Below are 21,629 nucleotides of genomic sequence, written 5' to 3'. Positions count from 1 at the left end.
CGAACATAATGCGACATAAATGATAGAGATACTTAGATCTCTTAACCATTTAGTTCAAGTTTGGTCCTTGACGAGGTGTATGGAAAAACATTTCAATTACCTCAAAGAACTAATTAGTCCCTACAATTGCACGGAGCATACCTTAATTTCCCAAAGATTAAAATAGGAACAAGTTCTTATCAAGAAAAAACATTAGAATAAGTTAGATTGAATACGTTACTCATCATAGCCGGCGGGCATCTATCCACACTAACGAAGTTTTTCTATTTTAGCTGTTGCATGTAACTACTAACTACTTTTTTATTCCATTATGGTTGTGTTTGTATAAAAACAGCACGATTAGCCTAATCATAACCTTAAGGATTGCAATTAAACAAATATTAATTAGATGCCTAAAGAATGCTTTCACAATAATGGATAACCATGGACAACAATATAGTTTAAAAGACAACAATATATTAAAAAAAAAAATGTGCTGATTAATCGATGACAAATACTTTGTTCTCTTGTGCTAAAGAAAATACATTGACCCACTAAAGAAAAGAGGGGCAATAAATTATATAATACAATAAAAAATTCAGCATGATTGCTTCATCCAATATTTCTCCAAGTCATTCCTGATCTAGTGAAGTTGGAAATCTTCAAATTCTGGAATATTAACCTGAACTTTGTTCTTTGATTCTAACTATACTATATGTAAATGTTGGATAGTAATAACAGTTCAAATTAATTAATTAATAAAATAAATAAATAAAACTTTGTCAGGAAAACCAAGAAGCTTTGACATGGCTGCATTTCACATTCATGCTACCATCTGCTCCTGCTCTTTGTACATCTGCTCCACCCATGGTGGAAGCACGTCTCGACTCAGATCATATTGCTGCAGCTGCCGCATATTCTCGGCTCCATATACGCCGGAATTATCAGATGGAACATCCTTAACCAATGAATTAACCCATGAGACATCAGGCTCAGCATGTTGGGATGCAGTTGGTGCTGCTGGTCCATTATTTCTGAACCCAAAAGAAGCGGATTTCCTCAGCTTGTTCAGCTCGTCACCGTTTACACCCCAATCGAGTTTCCCAGTGGGGGAACCCCAATCTGAAAGGCCGGACGACACCCTGCAGGAAGGGTTGGAAGGCGGAGAAAGTCCAAGATGGTGAGTTGCAGCGCCACGGTCAATGAAACTTTGGCTGCGCTGCTTTGCGAAGGCAGCAGACCTGGAATTCATCACCGCAGCTGCTACGGCAGCCGATGAATCAAATCCATATGGTGAGGGCTTCCTCACTGGAGAGGAAGGCATATTGTTTGATGGATAACTTGCACGAAGGTGGTTCATGTTTTGGCCCATGTTCATGTTTTGGCGCATCTGCATTGCACTTGGAGAATGCATCTGTTGTGTGGGTGTCGAAGGTTGCATGGAAAGTCCATGTAATTGAGATAGTAAATTGGGATCGGCTGATGCTAATAGGTCATCAAGGTTAGTAGGATTCAAATCAGCAATCCTGTTGAATTCGCTGTTCCTGAAAGATGGGGAAGAGATTCTAGCAATCTCTTCAATCAATTGTTGTTGTTGTTGCTGCTGCTGTTGACGACGAGGACTATCCAGACCAAGCAGTTCCATCTCAAGATCAAGATCCCTTGCACTCAAAGCACTCTTCAACCGGCTACCTGGGAGCTGCAACGATGGTGGAGTGAGGTTTAATTTGTTCTGCCACATGTTTCCACTCTTGGGAGATGATGAACCTGCCAAGGGAGACATGGGCGGCGTTGAAACAGTGGACATAGGCAAAGATGAGGAGCTTAGAGACAGCGGACTCATCGATGTCATGTCCATTCCACTAGCTGAATAGGACTTAGGTGAAGGCATAGCTGACCCAGTGGAAGCATACACGGGGCGCAGCTCTTCGGGTCTGTGAGCAAAGAAGCAGACTTTTCTATTGCAGCCAGTCTCGTCCTTGCAAAGCCTTGTTCGGTATTGTGCGGGATGTAGCCATGACTCGAAAACACCATGTGCATACTCACAAGAATCCCCTTTCTGGCAAGACCCTTTGCGAAACTCTGGGCAGGGAACACAGCTGTAAGGGTATTTCCTTGGGTCTCTCCTCCTTGCATTCTCACCTGGATGAACAAAGGGACACTCCGTCCAATCGTGAGAGTAAGCCCTCGAGCATGGCTTCACCTTGAAACTGTACATCCTAAACTCATCTGATCCATATACACCGTTGTTTATGTCGGGCAACGATATATCAATAGGAAACTCTTTCTTATCACCACCTTCTTTTTTCAATGAGAAAGGAGCATCCATCTCCCCTTGGATGAGTTCAGCACTTACCTCACCTCTCAAAAACATCTCCAATACCTTCCTACGCGATTTGGACGACGAATTAAAGGCCGGTGCAATCAGATCAACTGGTTTATTTCCACTGGCATCAAGACAATCAGCATCTGCACCGGCATCAAGCAAGAGCTTGACAACCTCGAGCAAAAACTCAGAACCACCAGCAACAGCACAATGAAGAGCAGTGGCCATATCGGAACCACAAACTCCGTTGACATCAACCTTCCCTGCCGAAACAATATACTCGACCACTCTAGTGCTTCCAAACATGGAAGCAATCATAAGAGGAGTCCTCTTTTCGGATTCCATCTTCTTCGATCCAATTCTTCTACCATACCAAAAGCCTTCCTCATTCACATCCAAATCCTTCTCATCTACTTCCCTCTTGAAAGCATCAAAATCATCAGATGCAGACAATTCAAGCAAGATTGAGGAGTTGTGGATACCCATTTGAAGCTTATCCTCCATGGCACAGTCTGATGAAGAAAGTTTACTCTTTGAACCACTGCACATAATCCAAATCCTGCACAATAGACCAGTACATAATCAATACAACTTTTCAATTCAAAAAATTTAATATTCACACAGCACAAGATAAATAATCAAAATTTCTCATTTCCATCAATATCTAAAACAACAACCTTGTTTCAAATCCCAAAATAATAGATCCATAAAAATATTTTCAACTAAACAAGACAACACCTTGGTATTCCAAAACCAATCATGGTTACAAAACAAAATGAGTACAAAAACAAGTAGCAACCTAAATCTAAAACAAAAGCTTGAAACTTTGATCTACCCAAAAACAGACCCACTAAATATTTTTCTCAAAACCCACCAAAAACAACTTAAGATGAAACAAAAAAAAAAATCAAAAGATTGAAACTTTGATTTACATAAGTAGACCAACAAAATATTTTTCCTCAAACCCACCAAAAACAACCTAAGATCAAACAAAAACACACACAAAAACATAACTTTAGAAGTAATTGAAACACGAAAAGATTAAAAAACATACCTTTAGATTAGTAGAGATGAAGTATAAGACAACACTTGAATAAGCTTTTGTTGTTGTTTTTGCTGATGTTTGAAGTGAGAGAGTAAGAAAATGGAGAAGAGTTGGATTGAGAGAGAGATGATGAATGAGTGAGAGAATGATGAGAAAGGGGTTTTTATTTGTAAGGTGAAGAGCAACAAAAGGCAAAGGAAGAAGATAGGAAAGTGTGACTTTTCTTTCCTTCCTCTTTCTTTCTTTCTCTTTGGTCAAAGTCAATTATTCAATGCTAGTGGTAAGAGTGGGTCCCACAGGCAGCAGCGTTTGCTTAATGTCTCTATCTTCTTCCCAAATGAAATGTAAATCAAACTCAAATTCAGATTCAAATGCAAATGGTCATGTAGGCCCCACCCATCAATTTTCTAAGGGAGCCTCAAAGCTCAACGGATGGTTTTCATACACTTGTCACTTTTTTCGTGCAACTTTATACTCCTTCCGTCTCATATTAGATGATCTAGTTCACTCTGACATGGACACCAATTAATATTTTTTATTGTTAATATCTTTAATTATCTATTTGAAAAAATTATGAAAATTTAATATTTTAAAAATATTTATCGAGACAAATCCAACAACATTTTATATGATATTATTTATCTTTATATATTAGTAGAAAAATATGGTCAAAGTATGTCAGATCAAAAATGCACATTGTCAAACATATCATCTAAATAGGGGACGGAGGGAGTGAGTATATTAATACATCGAGCTCAATACAACTCTAATGAGTGGTAAATCTTTCTTGGATGTTTAATAATGTTGTGTTCACGACATGATTTTAAATGAAGAAATGATATTCGTATAACAATTTTTATAACAACTTATTTCTCTTTTTTTTCTCTCTATCTTGCTTATGATAAAGACTATATTAATATTAAGTGATTAAATATAATGATAAAATTGAGTTGTTAAAATACAAAGGTCTAATTGATAACAGGTGGTTAAATATATGGGTCAGTTTAAGAGTTTAATAGAATTAAAAACTTTTTTAAAATTATTTTTAATCTTAAGTATCTATTAGAAAATATCATATAATGCTTGACTAGTTTGGTTTGTTTACTTGTTTTTTTCCTTTCTTTTTCTAATTGATTTTCATTATTAAACAAATTCTCACTCTCCTTTTTTGACTAGAGCAAATTCTCACTCTTGGAAAGGTACGTACTTCCAATCCTTTATGATAAAATTGATATTTTATTGATTTTTTTCTTGACAAAAGTAATATTCTATTATGATATGTAAGAAATACTATATACTATATTTAATTCCCCTAAAAAAATGCAATATTTAATATCCCTTGAAAAATACTATATTTAATAAAATATTCTTTCTTGAGTCAAAAAACTAAAATAAAATATTATTTCTTAATTTTTCTCATTGATAGTAAAGATGCTTTATTTTTTTTATAAGTGATTAACTTGCATTGATGGAAACAAACAATAACGATTGATGATTTCCCCAAATGCATGTTTGTTCAACCTCAACTTTCAACATGTCATTTCTCTTTTTAGTCTACTTGAAGAGCATATGTTATGCGTTTCGTGAAGCTAATTTGCATGTTGACCTATTAGCCCACAATGATCACTATTTGAATGGTTTTGATTACATTTTAGTTGATTTAATTTTTTATATAGATAAATTTCAGTTGTTAGTATATATGTTAGAGGCGAGGGGAAAATCTTAGCAGCAGAGGGATCGAACTTTAAACTTCCTTCTTAAACTCTTTTAGGCTCTGTTTGGTAAAAATAGCGGATAGTTGATAAGCTAGCTGATAACTTTTAGCTTATAAGCTAACTGAAGTATTTGGTAAAAATAGCGGTTCAACTAGCTGATAAATGTAAAATGACATAAAAGGTATTCTTAATTCATAATAAAAATTATATCATTAATTTAAGTATTTGTAATTTTGTAAACTAATTTTTCTTTAAAAAAATACTTTAAATTTATTAATTTAATATATCCTATGTATTATAAATTAAATTAAATTTTATTCACTAAAATTTTATCTTATATTTATTATCATTTAAGTGTTTCTACTTTATAAAGAAAATAGCATTTACCTCAAAAACAAAAAAAAAAGTAGCACTAATAGAGTAATACTAATAACAGAGAATAAAGAAAATAACACTTACCTCAAAAAAATAAAATAAAAAGTAACACTAATAGAACAATAGTATTTTGTTCCTAAAAAAAAAAAACTAAGGTATATATTTTTTCAAAAAAAAAAAAAAAAAGGTCAGCTGATATATATACAAAAATTGAAATAAAGGGATAGTAGTCTTTATTACATAGCTTATTATAAAAATTATAATGGATAAAAATACAATTTAAATGAAATAATAAGGGTAAAATTGAAAGAAAAAGTGAGAAGCTATAAGCTATAAGCTCAAACGCTACTTGGAATAGCTTCTGAAAAATAGCTTATAAGCTCGTGAAATAAGCTATAAACTCATGGTGAAAAAGTATTATCAAACAGAGCTTTTTTTATCAAACGAGCTTATAAATTATAAGTTAAAAACTAAAAGCTCTTTTTTTGGTTTCCCAAACTGACCCTTAATATTTCAATCCTTTAATCACTAGACTATACATATTCGAGGTCAATTTCATGTTTTGATATTCTTTTATAAGAGGATGTAGAATATAATACTGTGCCTTATTTCTATAATATAATTTAATTGCACTCTCTGTCCTCAAAATGAGGGAGATTTTCAAATTTCAAATATGTTTTTAAACTAAAAAATGTATAGTTGCATACTTGAACTTTTCAATAGTTTAATAATTATTTTGTAAAAAAAAAATAGTTTAATAATTATATTATTAGACTAAGGCTCTGTTTGGTAAAAATAAGCTATAAGCTAGCTGATAGTTGATGACTGATAGCTGATAGCTTATAGCTGAAAAGCTTGCTTATTAAAAATAATGTATTTGATAAAATTAGCTGTTGAAGTGGCTGATAAGTATAAAATGACATGTTTTTTTTTTTTAATATACATATAGACACACACATTTTTTTGTAATGTATTTATTTTTTAATATTTTTAATTATAGTAAATATGTTTTTGGTCCCTATAAATATTCAAACTTTTGGTCTTAGTCTCCATAAAAAAATTCTTCGACCTTTAATCCTAAAAAAAATTTACCGACAATTTTGATCTCTGCTTTATGAATCCCAAAAATAAGAGAAAGGTGGAAACAAAATGTGATCTAAAATATATAAAATTTTACAACGTACAATAGACTAGTAATTTTTTCTTTAAAAAAAATATAGGCTACTTATTTTTTTTGTGGTGTACGGCAGGTTATTTATAGCAAAATATAAAGTATTTCCTTAAAAAAATACACACATATATATATATATATATATATATATATATATATATATATATATATATAAAGTGCTCCTTAAAAAAAACAACGTGGCATTTTTTTTTAAGGAAAAATGGGGCGGTTATAAAGATGAATATGGGTAGTTGTTTAATTAAAAAAATAATTAATTTAAATTAATAGGGTTAAAGTTGGAAGAAAATATAAAAAGCTATCAGCTATAAGCTAAAAAACTATTTGAAATAACTTTTCAAAAAACGCTATAAGCTCGTGAAAAAAGCTTGTTATCAAACACGCCACATTTTCATCTAACGAGCTTATAAGTTAATCCAACAAACTATAAGCTAGTTTTTTTGTGTTACCAAACAACCTCTAAAACATTCTCAATCAAGTCTATAATACTTAAAATAATTTGTAAGTAGATCCTAAATGTAGGGACTCCGTACAAATTATTTAAAAGGACAAATTCTAAAAGTTTGCTTATTTGATTAAAAGAAATTAGTTCGACGGATTAATTAGAAATTACTGATGAACTTAGAGGTCCAAATTTATAAAAAGAAGGTAACTGAATGATGATTTATAAATATCTCCTTTGAGTAGATATATAAATCACATCATTCAGCTCTCTTGTGAGAAATTTAAATTACAATAAAAATAAAAATAAACTATTATTCCCTTATTGAAAGACAAATATGTACATTTTAGTCAATTGTAAAACAAACTCACTTTTAAAAAATTTGATAACAAAAAATTATCTATAATTTATTTGACAGAAATATATCTATAACTTTTAGAAAAATAATTTTCAAACACTTTTTTGACAGAATTTGCATACATAAACTTTGTTATTATTCTATCTTTTTATAATAAAAAATGATTGCCAAGCCTGCAAACCAACTAAATGAGAAAACTAACATCTTAGAATAACAAAAGAAGGAATCAAGTTGTTTGGGATTCTGTGACAAGGAACTCCTTCCAGGGACGTATTTGGGGAATATTGAATTCGATTTTCAGGAGGAACAACGTTTGGTCAGTGTGCATACCTCTACGCACGAGTCAGATTAGTCGTCCACTGAAGGGTATTTGAATTTGCACGGGTACATATTCTTGCATATGACCTAGATTTTTATTCGAATGACATGTAATTTATCTAACAAATGAATAAAATGAGTACTCCAACCCAATAAAATAATATCAAAAAAATTTAATTTTTTTTAAAATTTTATTTTGGGAAGAGTGAGGATAATAGGAAAATATCATGGATCGCTTGGAATACTATTTGTTTACGAAAGGAGCATGGAGGTTTGGGGTGAGGCAATTGAGGGAGTTAAATTTTGCATTATTAGGAAAGTGGTGTTGGAGGTTGTTGGTTGATAGAGGAGGTTTATGGTACAAGGTGTTGGTTGCGAGGTATGGCGAGGAGGCAGTGAAGTTGGAGGTTGGGGACCGGAGTGTTTCTTTTTGGGGAAGATTAGGTATGTCGTAGGCGAGGCTGAGGGTGGCTGGTTTTAAAAGAGGGTGTCGCGAAAGGTAGGGGATGGAACATACACTTTATTTTTGGTATCATAGGTGGTTAGGTGAGGTTCCTTTTTGTAGGAGGTTTAGTTGCTTATTTGATTTAGCGGTGAATAAGTCGAGTACGGTGACAACTATGTTCTCTCAATGATGGGATGAGGGGGTGAGGCGCAGAGTTGATGTCACGGAGGACCTCATTTGGCATAAGCTGGTACCCTTGAAGGTCTCTATTCTTGCTTGACGATTGATGCGTGATAGGATGCCGACAAAATAAGTTGGTTCCATAATCTATATTGAACCGCAACATCATCTCAGCCGAGAAAAGCTTGTGTGTGGCGGATTGTGGGCAGGCCGAATCTGCATCTCATTTGTTTCTTCATTGCGACATGTTTGGCTCCTTATAGCAGCATGTCAGGTCTTGGATTGGTGTTTTAGGACTAGATCCTCAGAGTCTCTGTGATCATTTTATTCAGTTCACTTATTATCTAGGTGGTTCGAGAGCTCAACGATCTTTTCTTCACCTTTTATGTTTGCTTTGTGTTTGACTAGTTTGGAGTGAATGTATTAACAAGTTCTTTAATAATATTCAAACTCCCATCATATAGATTATGGATAAAGTTAAGTATAATTCTTACCGGTGGTTGAAGGCTAATAACACCACTTTTGTGTATGCTTGTCAAAGATCACGGTCGGACCCATTTTATGGATAATTCTTATGAATAAAGTTAAGTATAATTCTTACTAGTGGTTGAAGGCCAATAATGCTACTTTGTTGTATGGTTGTCAAAGATGATGGTCAGACCCATTGTTATGCTTGGGTATCGGCTAATCGTTGTTCTTGTAATTATATGATTGACTGATTGTATCTTGGAGAAGCCTTTTTAATACACCTTGTGCTAAAGAGGTTCCATTGTTGTTGTTAAAATATACCATTTTTTATTCTTAAAAAAAATCCAAAAAGAAATAAAACAAAATGCTAACTACCTAAGCAAAAAGAAAAACCAAAAGAAGACAAGAGATTCCCAAAAATCTAAAAAACAAATGGACAATGTTAAATGTAGAAACTTTATTTTGAAACTAACCATTTTTAAACTTTATTTATTTTATTTTTTATTTTTTTTGCAATCTAAAATTTTGAGAAAGTTTAATACACACTTTCTAAAAGCACGATTTTCTTAACTTATACTTTTAAAAGTACAATACTATATTGATTTTCTTAACTTATATCTTTAAAATCTTCGTTCACATTTTCCAAAATAAAAAGGTAAATACAAGAGAAAATGATGCATCTTAAAAATAAACACATGTCCACACAAAAACAAAGAAGAGAGAGGTATCCACCAAAAGTTCAACAAATACCACATGGAGATGATTTCACTATTCACTCATAAAAAGTACATGAGGGTCCCATGACCTGCCCAATAACCACTTTCAAAAGAATTATTTTTATAAGATTTATCGATTGCTCAACACCAGCTTCTTTCGTATTCCTTTTAGAATAAAATATAAACAAAAACGATAAGTGAAAAGTTGATGTATATGGACTAAATTTTTAACCATATGTATTGATTTTTCAACTACCACTTTTACTTAAATTTTATTCCAATAAGAGTAAGATAACCTCATTTTGCAACCTCCAAAGTAACCAAAACCACCAAATGTCAAACCATCGTCAATCCTTATTTTTGGATAAACCCCATCCAAAAAGCAGTGGCGGAGCCAGGGGGTGGCAATGGGGAGCCACCGCCACCCCATCTTCAATTTTTTTTACCCTGGAATCCCTTTTTTTGATTTTAAGATCTGGTTCCCTGGTTGTTCTTTTTAAATGTCACCCTCCTTCAGAAAAGAAAGAATATTTTTTCACAAATACAATATAATATAATATAAGGAAAAACTATGAGATACTGTAAGTTTTAGAGCAGAAAGTGAGAAAGAAATCATGTAGCAGCAGCCGCGGCGTTTGTGGCAACGGTGAAGTAAAGAAAAAAGTGTTGGAAACTGAAAACTATCTATTTTAGTGGCCAATTTTTTCTCTTTCCTCTCAATCGCTGGATTAATCTGACGGTATAAAATGGAGCGGAGAGATGGCAGGAGACATACACGCCGGGTTTGTGTTAAATGGCATGCTGAAGTTTTTTTGTTACACGTTTCTTTACTCCTTTTACAAATTGCTTTTTTTTTTTTTTTTCAACAATTAATATCTAATCATGTGATTTAAAACATTCATATACACAAACGCAATAAAATTCCCTTAAAAAAATAGCATATTTAGAGACTTCCTGGTTATCTTGACCAAAAAAATATTTCTTTTTTGATAGGTTGTTGCGTCTTATTATGACCCTTCTAGTTTCTACCGTCATAATTGAAAGATCTTTTTCAGCAATGAGAATTATCAAGTCTAAGTTGAAAAACAAGATGAGACTTGGGTTACTGATAGCAGATAACATGTTAGTTTATATTAAAAGGGAAATTAGTGCATGTATTAGTTCTGAGTCAATTATCGATGATTTCAAGTTACTCGGAAAGCGTAAAATGTCACTTTAAGTATTTAATGATCGACTTTATATATTATGTAGTTTAAATTTTGAATGATCGTTTTTTGGTTTATTACAACTTAAATGTGTTATATGCAATATGATTTATATATTTTAGTTTATTTTAATTGCAGCCACCCCAAACCTTTTTGTCTGACTCCGCCACTGCCAAAAAGGAGAAATGATATTTGAACAATCATTTTTGACAACTTTTGTTACAACTTTCTCTCTTATACTTACATTATCTTTTTAGTTTCTCTCTCTATTGTTTTGGTTTTTGTGCCAATAATTCATTTTCCTTTGTAAAATTTTGGTTATCATAAAAGTTGTCACATATATGGATGTTCAAATAACACAACTCTCCAAAAAGAGCAGAACATGGAGAACAAGTGAAACATATCCGATAAGTGAGCTTGATTTTGCAAGTGGAAGTTTATGTTTGAAGTGAGTTTGATTTTACAATAACTACACTTTAGAGTTTTAATAAAATTACAATGTTGCTGTAATTTTGTCAAACTCATTGTAATTTCAAATTTACACGAAGTTTCCATCGGTGAGGGTTGAAGATCTAAAATATGAGTTGATCGAGACCCTCCCTTATCTCATGCCAATCTAAGCATCAAGCTTAGTTTGAAAGATCCATCAATGTTGGTTTTGAAATAATTTCCATAAAGGATGATCAAGATATATGTCCAAATATATTTTTATTTACTTTCTTGATGATCAAGATATATGTCTAATTTGCTCAAAAAAAAAAGATATATGTCTAATATAGATTAAATCATGTATCTTCCTTATACTCCCACTGTCCATAATTATAAACCTCATCTGAAAAGAAAAAAAAATTTGCTTCTAAATGAGGTGAGTTTAATTTTTTAATTTCAAAAACTGAATTCATTTCATAAATTTAGAGAACTAAATTACTGAACCAATACAATTTCAAAGATTAAATGGTGAGTCACTTCAGCATTAATTTATACATGCATATATAAATCATAATCATGCATAATCATAATATGTAAAAGTTTAGCAGGTATACGGTGCAATAGAATAGAATATAGATATACTGGGTTTAGCAAGAAAGTTAACATCCTGAAGAGAATAAAATTCTGAATTTATTTATGTTGTCATGAAATATTTGTGTGAAAATGACAGGTGTTTTTCCCTTCCTTTTTAGAAAGAACAAGTAACTACTTTTTTTCTACAGCAACAGAACAAGTAAAGTACTGTCCACTGCTGCATTTCATTCTAAAGATTTTTACTACTCTCATTTAATTTACTAAAAATAGTTCTGAAACCATTTAGGGAAAGAGTAGTTGACATTAAGTATAAAGTTAATTTACTAAAAATAGTTTTGAAACCATTTAGGGAAAGAATAGTTAACAATAAGTATAAAACATTTGAGAAATATTTGAGGCCAATTAGTGACGTAGCTTCACATGATTTTGTAGGAGGACCAAAACAAATTATTTGAATGAGTCAAAATTGGTCAAGTGGTGAACACTACTAAGGAAATATAAAGAACTTGCAAAATATCAACTCAAACTCATCGCCATGCTCTTCATTCTAAACATTGTATGTCACTTTGTTAAACAAAAAATTAGCATGCCACTATGACAATCTGTAAAATTTGTCACATAATACTACATATTGATAGACTCTGTCGAAATTTAGTCTTATTCAACTCGAAGAATCATTGTGCGTCAATGATATCTGATTCATAAAAAAAAACAATGGTTGTAAAGAGAAACACCCTAAGCACCATAAAAAAAGAAACACCATCATAAGTGTGGATTGTATCGGTTAATATCGTTATCCCTTAACTTTTAAACACAAACCTATTTAACTAGTTGCATTTACCCATTTAAAATTTAACTTTTTTTAACCATGTTATTGATGTGAAATATCCAACAACTTTTATCGATGACTAATCTCTATCAAAAAATCTAGTTAGATACGCTTAGTCGGATTCTCCTCCTAACGAAACTGAATATTTCAAGTGAAGTGATTAAACTTTTATAATCGATTTTTTTTAGTCAATTTGATAGTTGATAAAAAAATTGTACTGAAAAATGTATTTTAAAGATTTTTAATAAGAATTGATTCCAGAAATTCCAATACATTAACAAATATCCGAACACTTTTTTAGCATTGTTCTTATTTTAATTCATATTTAATATGTTTTTTTTTATATTTTTATAGAGATACTATCAGAGACATATTTAAATGTAATAGATAAATAAATATTGGAAAGTGGAACTGTGAAAGAGTACAGAACAGAAGCAATGGAGCCAAGTCCAATAGATTAGATTAGGGACCACATGAGAAAAGGGAGTGGAAGTTCAACCCATAACATAACTAGTTAGAACGCGTTTTTTGTGCTGTGTTTGGCTTTTGCTACATTTCTATTTCTATAATGTTTTTGATTGATAAATGCTTAACTATGAGTGGGTCGTAGTTGGGTGACAGACAGCAAGATATGTTATGTTTTTTTTCTGAGTCAGCCTTCCATTATTTATGACACCTTTGAAACTTGAAAGCATACTTTTCTTCTCTCTTCTATTGTCACACGAGGCTAGCACTTGTGTGTGTTGAAAAACAAAGTGAAGTACTGATGATGAATCACCACACTTTTGACGTAGTCATACATACACTATTTTGGTTTCATAAATCTAAGCAAAATTAATCTCTTAACTTAGAGTACTCTCTTTAATAAAAATAGCTTTATAGTTTAAATGAATGCTATTGAAACTTACATAAAATGACGAGATCCACGTATGTTTTACCTAATAAAAAATGTTGTAATGAACGTGTTGATATCATTACTCCATAATTTATGCCTAATGATTAATAATTTATATAGTTGATAACTAATAAACTAATGAAATTAGTGTTTTAACTAGTTAAAATATGTAAAATAAGTAAAAAGACACTCTTAGTTCATAATAAAATTTATATCAACTAATATTTAAATATTTAAAATTTAGTAATTGAAATTTATTAGTTTTAATATATCTTTTATATATTATTGTTAAATATATACTTTATTAAAAAGTTAAATGAAGCAATAAAATATACTCAACTCATAATAGTGAGATGCAATACTGATAGCCAAAGAACAATCTCTCTCTCTCTCTCTCCCTCCTTCCCTCTCTCCCTCCCAAGCCACCCAAGTTTTTTCTCTTATATTTTCTTCATTGAATGGTTTTGGGTCGAAATCACCCATCTTCAACTCTTTTTCCTATATTTCAATCTAAATAAGTGATTTTTACATATATCTAAGTTTTTTCTTCATGGTTTTGTCGTCCGAGTGCATCGTTGTATTGTTCACCGTCTTGTGCGATATTGTTTGATTTCATGTCTTGTTGCGATGTTCATTTGGCCATAAATCTACTATGTGTTTTCTAAAATAAATATTTGAAGTTAATCAATAACAATCTCTGTTACCAGAAAATTGCTCTTCTCCCTTCCGGTTTTGCTCATTCCTTTAATTCAGCGCGAGATGCATTTTTCAGCGTGAATTAACTCATGCGTGCACTTTTAAGATCGGTTTAATCCCCTTTTAAGTCAGCTGAACCGATCTTAAAAGTATCAGCGGGAGTTAATTCACGCTGAAAATATCGAGTGTGAATTAACTCACACTGAACTTAAGGGAATAAGCAATTTCACAAATGAGAAGAGCAATTTTTCTGTTTCTAAGCAACATCAAGCCCACCTTTGACCCGTTGGGCTGTCAAGGAAATTGGCCCAAATCAAAACATCCATATTTCATAAGTTTTAGGTCATTACTTTTCCCACCCTATGAGTTTCTCGGACGCCGTATTTCTATTCTAAAATCTGAAATATTTAAACGTGTTTTTTAAAATTTTATGTGGTATTTATGCAGAATCTGAAATGCATAGGGTGCGTGAGAAACTCATAGGATGGAAAAAGAAACCGTCTAAGTTTTAGGATAATATTTTCAGCTTTTTATCATTGAAATTTGAGAATTGGTTTCTCTAGCTGTAGTATACCGAAAAACAAGCTTTTCGACAATTCGGCAACCAAGTGTTAATCAACTTGAAATATAAATATGTGAGATAAATTTTAAGACTTACTTTAAAATAGATGACATAAATTGTAGGACATACTGAGTTCTAACTAGGAGTAGGAATATCTTTTAAAAAAAATTGGAGTAAGAATAAGTTGATTTGAATTAGACTTTACAAAATATAATTAAGTTTGATGCAATAAAAACAATTCAAGATTAAGGCCAGGCTAATATATTTAATTTATTTTCTAGTCAGTCAATTTCTTTTAAAATTTAGTATGCTATCAACCTACTTAAATTTAACACAATTACGTGATAATATATTAAAATTAGTTTACTTTTTGTTTGACGCAAAGTTAGGTACCTTGAGAGGGAAACATAAGCATTACAAATCTTCTTTGGTTTTTTGTGTGATGGTTTTTAAACATGTGCTCCCACCTCTGCTAATTTTTTTTTGTTAATAAATTATAATTACTATATTATAATTACTCTTCCAAACAAAATACAAAGAGAAGATGGATTCTTCCAAAGACCCCGTCACCATTCATGGATACATATATAGATACCATGATCGAATGCACTTAAGAATGTTACAACAACGCATAACACAAACAAACAATCAGAGGAAGTGCTTGTTGTTAGCGATGAGGACGCAAGATACAAACAAACAGTCACTAGAAGCGTCTGTGCAGTTACCAAATTCTTCTCCTACTATTGATGTTGATCCGCAGAACAACATGAAGTTTATGTAAGATCATTAAGATATAGATATATATCGAGGTCCTTGAAGCTAATGATGATTTTGAACACGATCACCAGGAGGATCATGCTTCTTTGGATAGCACAAATTTGCGACAAACTGTTGTCCGTGTATGAATTGTACTACTATATTATTTAGTGAGTCATTGATCATTTATCCGATGTTTTACATATATCCATACATTCAAAGGATATAATAATTAATAATCTATAACAACGACAAAATGTTTTTATAATATGACAATAATATAAACAAAAAACATAGGATTAATTTCATTAAAGCAGCAATCTTAAAAATTTGCAATTTTCTGAAAAGTAGGTGTATCTCTTGCAATAAATGTTAATTTCTTGTATAATTTATAAGTGAGAAATTATATTTTGTAATTTTTTCAAAGTTATGTTATTTGTAATTAGCAATCAAATATAATTAAATCCATAAAAAAAAAATCAGATATAATTGAATAAATTTGATGCAAAAATATTTACTAGTAAGAAATAGTCTTGTGTTTTTTTCTTTTTTTATTTTCTTAGTGAAAATATTGTTCCCTTGATTTGGTTTAATTTATGTTTGTTTTTATTTTAACAAAGTCATATTTTTTAAAATAATTTAATTTATTTAGATATATACAACCATATAAAAGAAATTTTTTTGTTACAAAATCATCTAAATCTTTTGACTTGAAATGCTATAAGCATGTTTCTCTAAAAAATAGTTTATATTGGTTTTGAACCTTTTCTATTTTGTTTAATTTTCCGATCGTGCCTCTCCCATCAGCAACTCTCAAGAATAGAAAGATGTTTGTATAGCATTTCAGCGAAGAAAATGTATCCATTTAAATTGCCAAATCCTTATTACCATATTTGTTGTGGATTTAGCCATGGTTGGCTTGCAACAATGGATAAAAGTTATGCCATAACAATATTGCATCCTTCTAAGAATGTTGCTCCTATTAGTCTTCCAACCCTCGGTCGATCATATACAAGATTATCTGAGGTCGGGTACCAGGTCACTCTTTCTGCTGACCCTATAACAAGACCAAATGATTATATGGTTGCGGCAATTCACACTAGCATTCATGGACGTTTCGCTTTTATAAAAGCGGGTGAACCATGCTGGACTTATGTATGTAGCTCGAGCTGGCTTCATTCCTTTATGGATGTTATGTTCTATAGAGGTTTAGTTTATGTTGGGAGTAAATATCAGGGTATAGTATCTTTTAATCTTGGTCATAAAAGGATAACTCCAAATCCAATTCAGGACATAGCTTTTCATGGAAGGTTTAAAGGTTATCTTGTGAAATCATTAGAGGGAGACTTGTGGATGGTGAAAAGATTTTTTACTTTTAAGAATGATTTCCAAGTGTATAAGTTGGAATTCGATGCTCAGACCAGAAAGTTTAAACAAATAAAAAAGCTTGAGAGTCTTGGAGACAATGTTTTATTCTTGGGAGACACTGATTCAATTTCTGTATCAGCTTCATACTTCTCCGGTTGTCTGAAAAAAGATTCAATTTATTACACAGAAAGTATTAATGCAAACAAGTTAGATTGTGTAACTTGTGGTCCATTTCATATAGGGATATATGAAAACAATCATTAATGCAAACAAGTTAGTATAATGTAAGAGATGGAACCTTTGATCATCACAATCTTCACAATCATTTCTTCAACAAGCAGCAGCCACCACCTTTCTGGGTTTTACCGAATTTCCAATGGGATTAGTGGTTTAACTTGGATTATTTTGATTTGTCCTTTACTTATTAACGTCTTTCATTACTATTTTTATTATTTTTCTATTTATACGTACAAGGTTCAATTGATTGTATATTTTTTGTCTAACTAAAAGTTACTCCGCTCTGCTCCTTAATTATTGTTTTGATAATTTAAGGGTATAATTTGTGGATTATACTCTTTCTCAATCCTACTTGCTTCTTTTCAATAAAAATGATTAATATTATACTTTTGGAAAATTCAAGTTTTATTTTTAAACAAAATTTATTTTTTGGCATGTGAAAATTTAAACTTCCATTAAATAAAATTTTGTTACCTATCATTGTGGTTCCATATTGAGGAGTTAGAATTTTATAAATATGATCATTAACATTATTAAAAAACTAGAGGAACAATTGTTATTAAAATAAATTGTACGTTCATTGTGAAAATATATATTTGTTGGAGAGACAGTAACTAACAATTGTTTCTTATGAAAATATAAATTTGGTTAAGTTGTTTGTTATGAAAGAAAGATATCACACTAAATTTATTTGAAAGATAAAGTGTGAAAAAAAACTATAAATACATTAGTGGAATAGTTTGATGTTATTATTCTAAAACAAAATTTAAAAAAGAATGGATGGGGTATAATAGGAGTTCATAAATATTCATTCCGTTTGTCACCACTGTAATACCGCGACGATACTTATAAAGTGGGAATCAAGTTGAAGTACATATTTGCACCGATGAAGAGGTAAGTTACACATACTTCTATGAATTCTAGTTTTTTATTTTTTTTAAGAAACTTCTTCGAATTCTAGGTGTATTTTAATTTCATTCAGAGATGTCTTTTGCATATATGATGCGTACATGCACACTATGAAGTCTATTATCGCCCACATACACACAAATAGTACAGAAAAACAACCCATACAAATCAATGTTACAACTTTGCTATTAGTAAATACAAAATCTGAACCACAGCTAGACTACAATCAGAACTATTAATATCTGTTATATATATATATATATAAAGAAAACTACAAATATTTTAGTATTTTTGGGCTGAATTTTTCTTTTCAAAAAATCCCTTCAATTTTCAATACAAATAACACATGTAACAAATAGATAAGAATAAATTTAAATATTAAAATAAAAGTGCAACAAACACAAATGTTTAGTTTTTTCCTTTATCATTTAAAAAGTGTAACAAACTAGATGATTATATCTATACCTATTTTTTCATTATCCCAATTATACCCTTAATCAACAAGTTTTTCTATAATAAAGGTGATTGTTTGTGTCATTAAAAAAAATAAGAATTTATATTATATTTTTTTTGTTATATTTTGGTTTCAATTTTTCTAATAGATAATTATGGTTAGTTTGATTTGTTATAATGTGAAAGCATAAACATTTATATTTTTACTTTTAATCAAAATTAAAATTTCATAAAAAAACAAAGTTCATAATTTTAAAACGTTAACGCAATAAAAAGAGTAGAAAGATGGGCACGACGTGCCCGTCTTTTCGCTAATAAATAATGCAACTATTTACTAATATCTTGAAGAAAAAAAAAATCCTAAATTGTAGTTGATATTAATGTCAATTCTATAGTGCATAAGTAGGATAAGTCTTGTTCATGTATTAATTTGTTTACATCATTAGAACGATAAGTCTAGTCAATGTCATCATTTGATCAAAATGAGAAATGATGTGATTTATTGATCTAATAGTAGAAAACAAACTTACAAACTTACGAACTACAATACTAATTTACTTTTGCACGTTAGACAAAACAGCTGTTTGAAAAATCTAGATCTAGTATTGAGACAATTATTAATATTAGGGTCTTGCTAACTAGTGCCCTAAGGACAATGGTTAAGGAATCCATTAATAGAAATTTTGTTTTGAAAATATAAGTTTTTACTTTTGTCTTACCAATAATCGCACTACTTTTTTATGCAAATTTACTAATTTTAACACCTTAACCCATGTATCAAAGGCACTCATTAACATTCTCCTAATTATTATTATTAGGGAAGCAGTAGTTAAGGAATTATAAAAGGAAATGTATAGTTGGAAATTGTATATTTTGGTTTTTGAAATTTGAAAAAAGTGTTATTTTTAATGTTAATTTTGTCTTTTTTTTTTCTTTCATTTTTTTCATTTTTAGTTGCTTAACTAGTGCCCTGGGACACCGGTTATTGGTTAACATGACCCTTATTATTATTATTGTTAATAGTTGCACATTGAATGTGATATTGATATAACCTAAAAATATATTTATAAGTGGGAGACATTTGTCCACTAATATAAGTAGGGTTTCTAGGGTTGAATAAGCCATAACACAAAATCTTAGGTGACAACTAGAGTACCCATGGAAGAATGGTGGGTAATTTACCCCAACCAATACACATTAGCCACATAAGCACATTTTTAAGTGGTATCCATGAACTATCTTGATCCCACCAACAAATTGCTCATTTTCATTGGTTGGTGGGTAAATTACCCACCATTCTTCAAAGGTAATTTAGAAAAAACCAAAATCTTATCATCATAGATTTATCTTATCTTTAGTTCTTCTTATATTCAACAGAATGGAACCAGATTGGGAAAATTTAGAAGCACTTGCACTAGGTTTAATTCTTGACAAGTTAGAAGAACGAATAGATCATGTTTGGTTCGGTGCCGTGTGCAAGAACTGGCGATCAATTGCAAAGTTTAACCATCAAAATCAGCAGTTCAGAACTCATGTACTACCCATGCTAATGATCCCAAGAACAAACATATGTTTGTATAGCATTCCAGCCAAGAGAATGTATGCATTTAAATTTCCAATTATTAACTACAAAATTACTTGTTGCGGAAATAGTCATGGATGGCTTGCATTAGAAGATAGAAATCATGTCGTAACTATATTGAATCCTTTTAAGAATGTTGCTCATATTAGTCTTCCACCCCTCAATAATGCTTATAAAAGTTCTTGCTATGTTGTGAAAAAGGTTACTCTTTCTGCTGACCCTATAATAAGACCAAATGATTACGTGGTTCTAGCAATCCACAAATCTTCTAGTCTTGCTTTTATAAAAGCAGGCCAAACATGTTGGACTTATTATATAAGAAACTGTTTATTCTTTATGGATGTTATGTTCTACAAAGATTTAGTATATGGTGTAAGTCACTGTCGCGGTATAGTGTCCTTCAATCTTGATTTAGACGACCCTTATGGCGTGACGATAATTCCAACCAACAACGTTGTTTTTCATGGAACCTTTAAAGGTTATCTTGTGAAGTCATTAGAGGGAGACTTGTGGCTGGTGAAAAGGGATTTGAGTTTTGAGTACAACAATTATTATACCATATGTTTTCAAGTGTGCAAGTTGGAATTTGATGCTCAAAGTGGAAAAGTTAAGCAAATGGTAAAACTTGAGAGTCTTGGAGATAATGTTTTGTTTGTGGGAGAGAATACATGATTCAACTTGTGCATCAGCTTCGTACTTTTCTGGTTGTCTAAAGAAAGATTCTATTTATTATGGAGACAATTATTTCACTAATGATACTTATGCGTACAAGCTCAATTGTGCAACTCCTTGCCAATTTGATATGGAGACATATAAGGTAAAAGAACATCATATTTCATATGATCCTCCTTTTTGGGTTTCACCACATTTTCAATGGGATTAGTGAGCATTCCTTCCACTTCTTTTTAAGGGTCGTTTGAATACATATTTTATGTTTCTATTTAACTGTTGTTTGATAGTTTAAGGGTATAATTTGTCAATTATATACCCTTTTCTCAGTTTTACTTTGTTTTAATAAACATTATAACATTAAAGACAAAAAATTATAAATATGCAAATATTTACATGAGGGTCAACTGAACGAGCCAACCCTATTGATTCATAAAAATTATGTCAGCCATATGTCTTGATAGCCATACAGCACTCATCATCATGATGAGCGTGGCATATCAGTTTTACTTATTTACAATAAAAATAGTTAATACTATACATTTGAAAAATTCTTGTTTTTTAAAAAGCAAAGTTTGTTTTTTTTTTTTTTTTTTTTTATGTGTAAATTTAATATGAAATGATAAGTTTGTTTATTTTATTTTATTTGCAATTTTGTTTGAGAGAATTTCATATCTTCAAGGAAAATTTAAATCTCCATCAACACAAGCTTTGTTTATATTTTTTGTTATTAGTTAAAAAAAAACTATGACATGTTTATTTTTTAAACAAAATTTTAACTAATTATTACTATGAACAATTGTTTGGTATTGGAGAGAGGTAATGTATGTCCGAAAAAATAGGAATTCTATGTAGAGAGGAAGAGTAACCAACAATTGTTTGTTATGAG

At 31.0% G+C, this 21,629-nt stretch overlaps 3 protein-coding genes and 1 non-coding gene across 4 annotated transcripts; 2 read left to right on the top strand and 2 right to left on the bottom strand.

The window, feature by feature from the left end:
• Positions 1-458: 458 nt before the first annotated feature.
• LOC11429482 (zinc finger CCCH domain-containing protein 29) lies at positions 459-3,559 on the bottom strand. The gene is made up of 2 exons (XM_003616606.3): positions 3,360-3,559; positions 459-2,864 (listed from the first exon to the last, which is right to left on the bottom strand). The coding sequence occupies exon 2, from the start codon at positions 2,852-2,854 to the stop codon at positions 803-805; it is 2,052 nt and encodes a 683-aa protein (XP_003616654.2). The 5' UTR covers positions 2,855-2,864; positions 3,360-3,559; the 3' UTR covers positions 459-802.
• Positions 3,560-16,449: 12,890 nt separating this feature from the next.
• LOC11435037 (uncharacterized) lies at positions 16,450-17,154 on the top strand. The gene has a single exon (XM_003616601.1). The coding sequence runs from the start codon at positions 16,450-16,452 to the stop codon at positions 17,152-17,154; it is 705 nt and encodes a 234-aa protein (XP_003616649.1).
• Positions 17,155-19,867: 2,713 nt separating this feature from the next.
• Positions 19,868-20,743, top strand: LOC11421267 (uncharacterized). Its single transcript, XM_003616600.3, has one exon. It carries the CDS (start codon positions 19,868-19,870, stop codon positions 20,741-20,743), a length of 876 nt encoding a protein of 291 aa, XP_003616648.1.
• A 389-nt stretch (positions 20,744-21,132) lies between these two features.
• On the bottom strand, positions 21,133-21,257 carry LOC112422285 (U11 spliceosomal RNA). Its single transcript, XR_003012653.1, has one exon. It is a non-coding gene; the product is annotated as a U11 spliceosomal RNA (small nuclear RNA).
• Positions 21,258-21,629: the final 372 nt, after the last annotated feature.

This window comes from Medicago truncatula, chromosome 5 (assembly GCF_003473485.1).
Source record: "Medicago truncatula cultivar Jemalong A17 chromosome 5, MtrunA17r5.0-ANR, whole genome shotgun sequence".
NCBI lineage: Eukaryota > Viridiplantae > Streptophyta > Magnoliopsida > Fabales > Fabaceae > Medicago > Medicago truncatula.
Note: the sequence above shows the minus strand (reverse complement) of the source record. Positions and strands in the feature narration are given on the sequence as shown.

Coding starts and splice junctions, on each gene's coding strand:
- LOC11429482 (XM_003616606.3), bottom strand. CDS start 2,854: ATGTGCAGTGGTTCAAAGAGTAAACTTTCTTCATCAGACTGTGCCATG.
- LOC11435037 (XM_003616601.1), top strand. CDS start 16,450: ATGGATAAAAGTTATGCCATAACAATATTGCATCCTTCTAAGAATGTT.
- LOC11421267 (XM_003616600.3), top strand. CDS start 19,868: ATGGAACCAGATTGGGAAAATTTAGAAGCACTTGCACTAGGTTTAATT.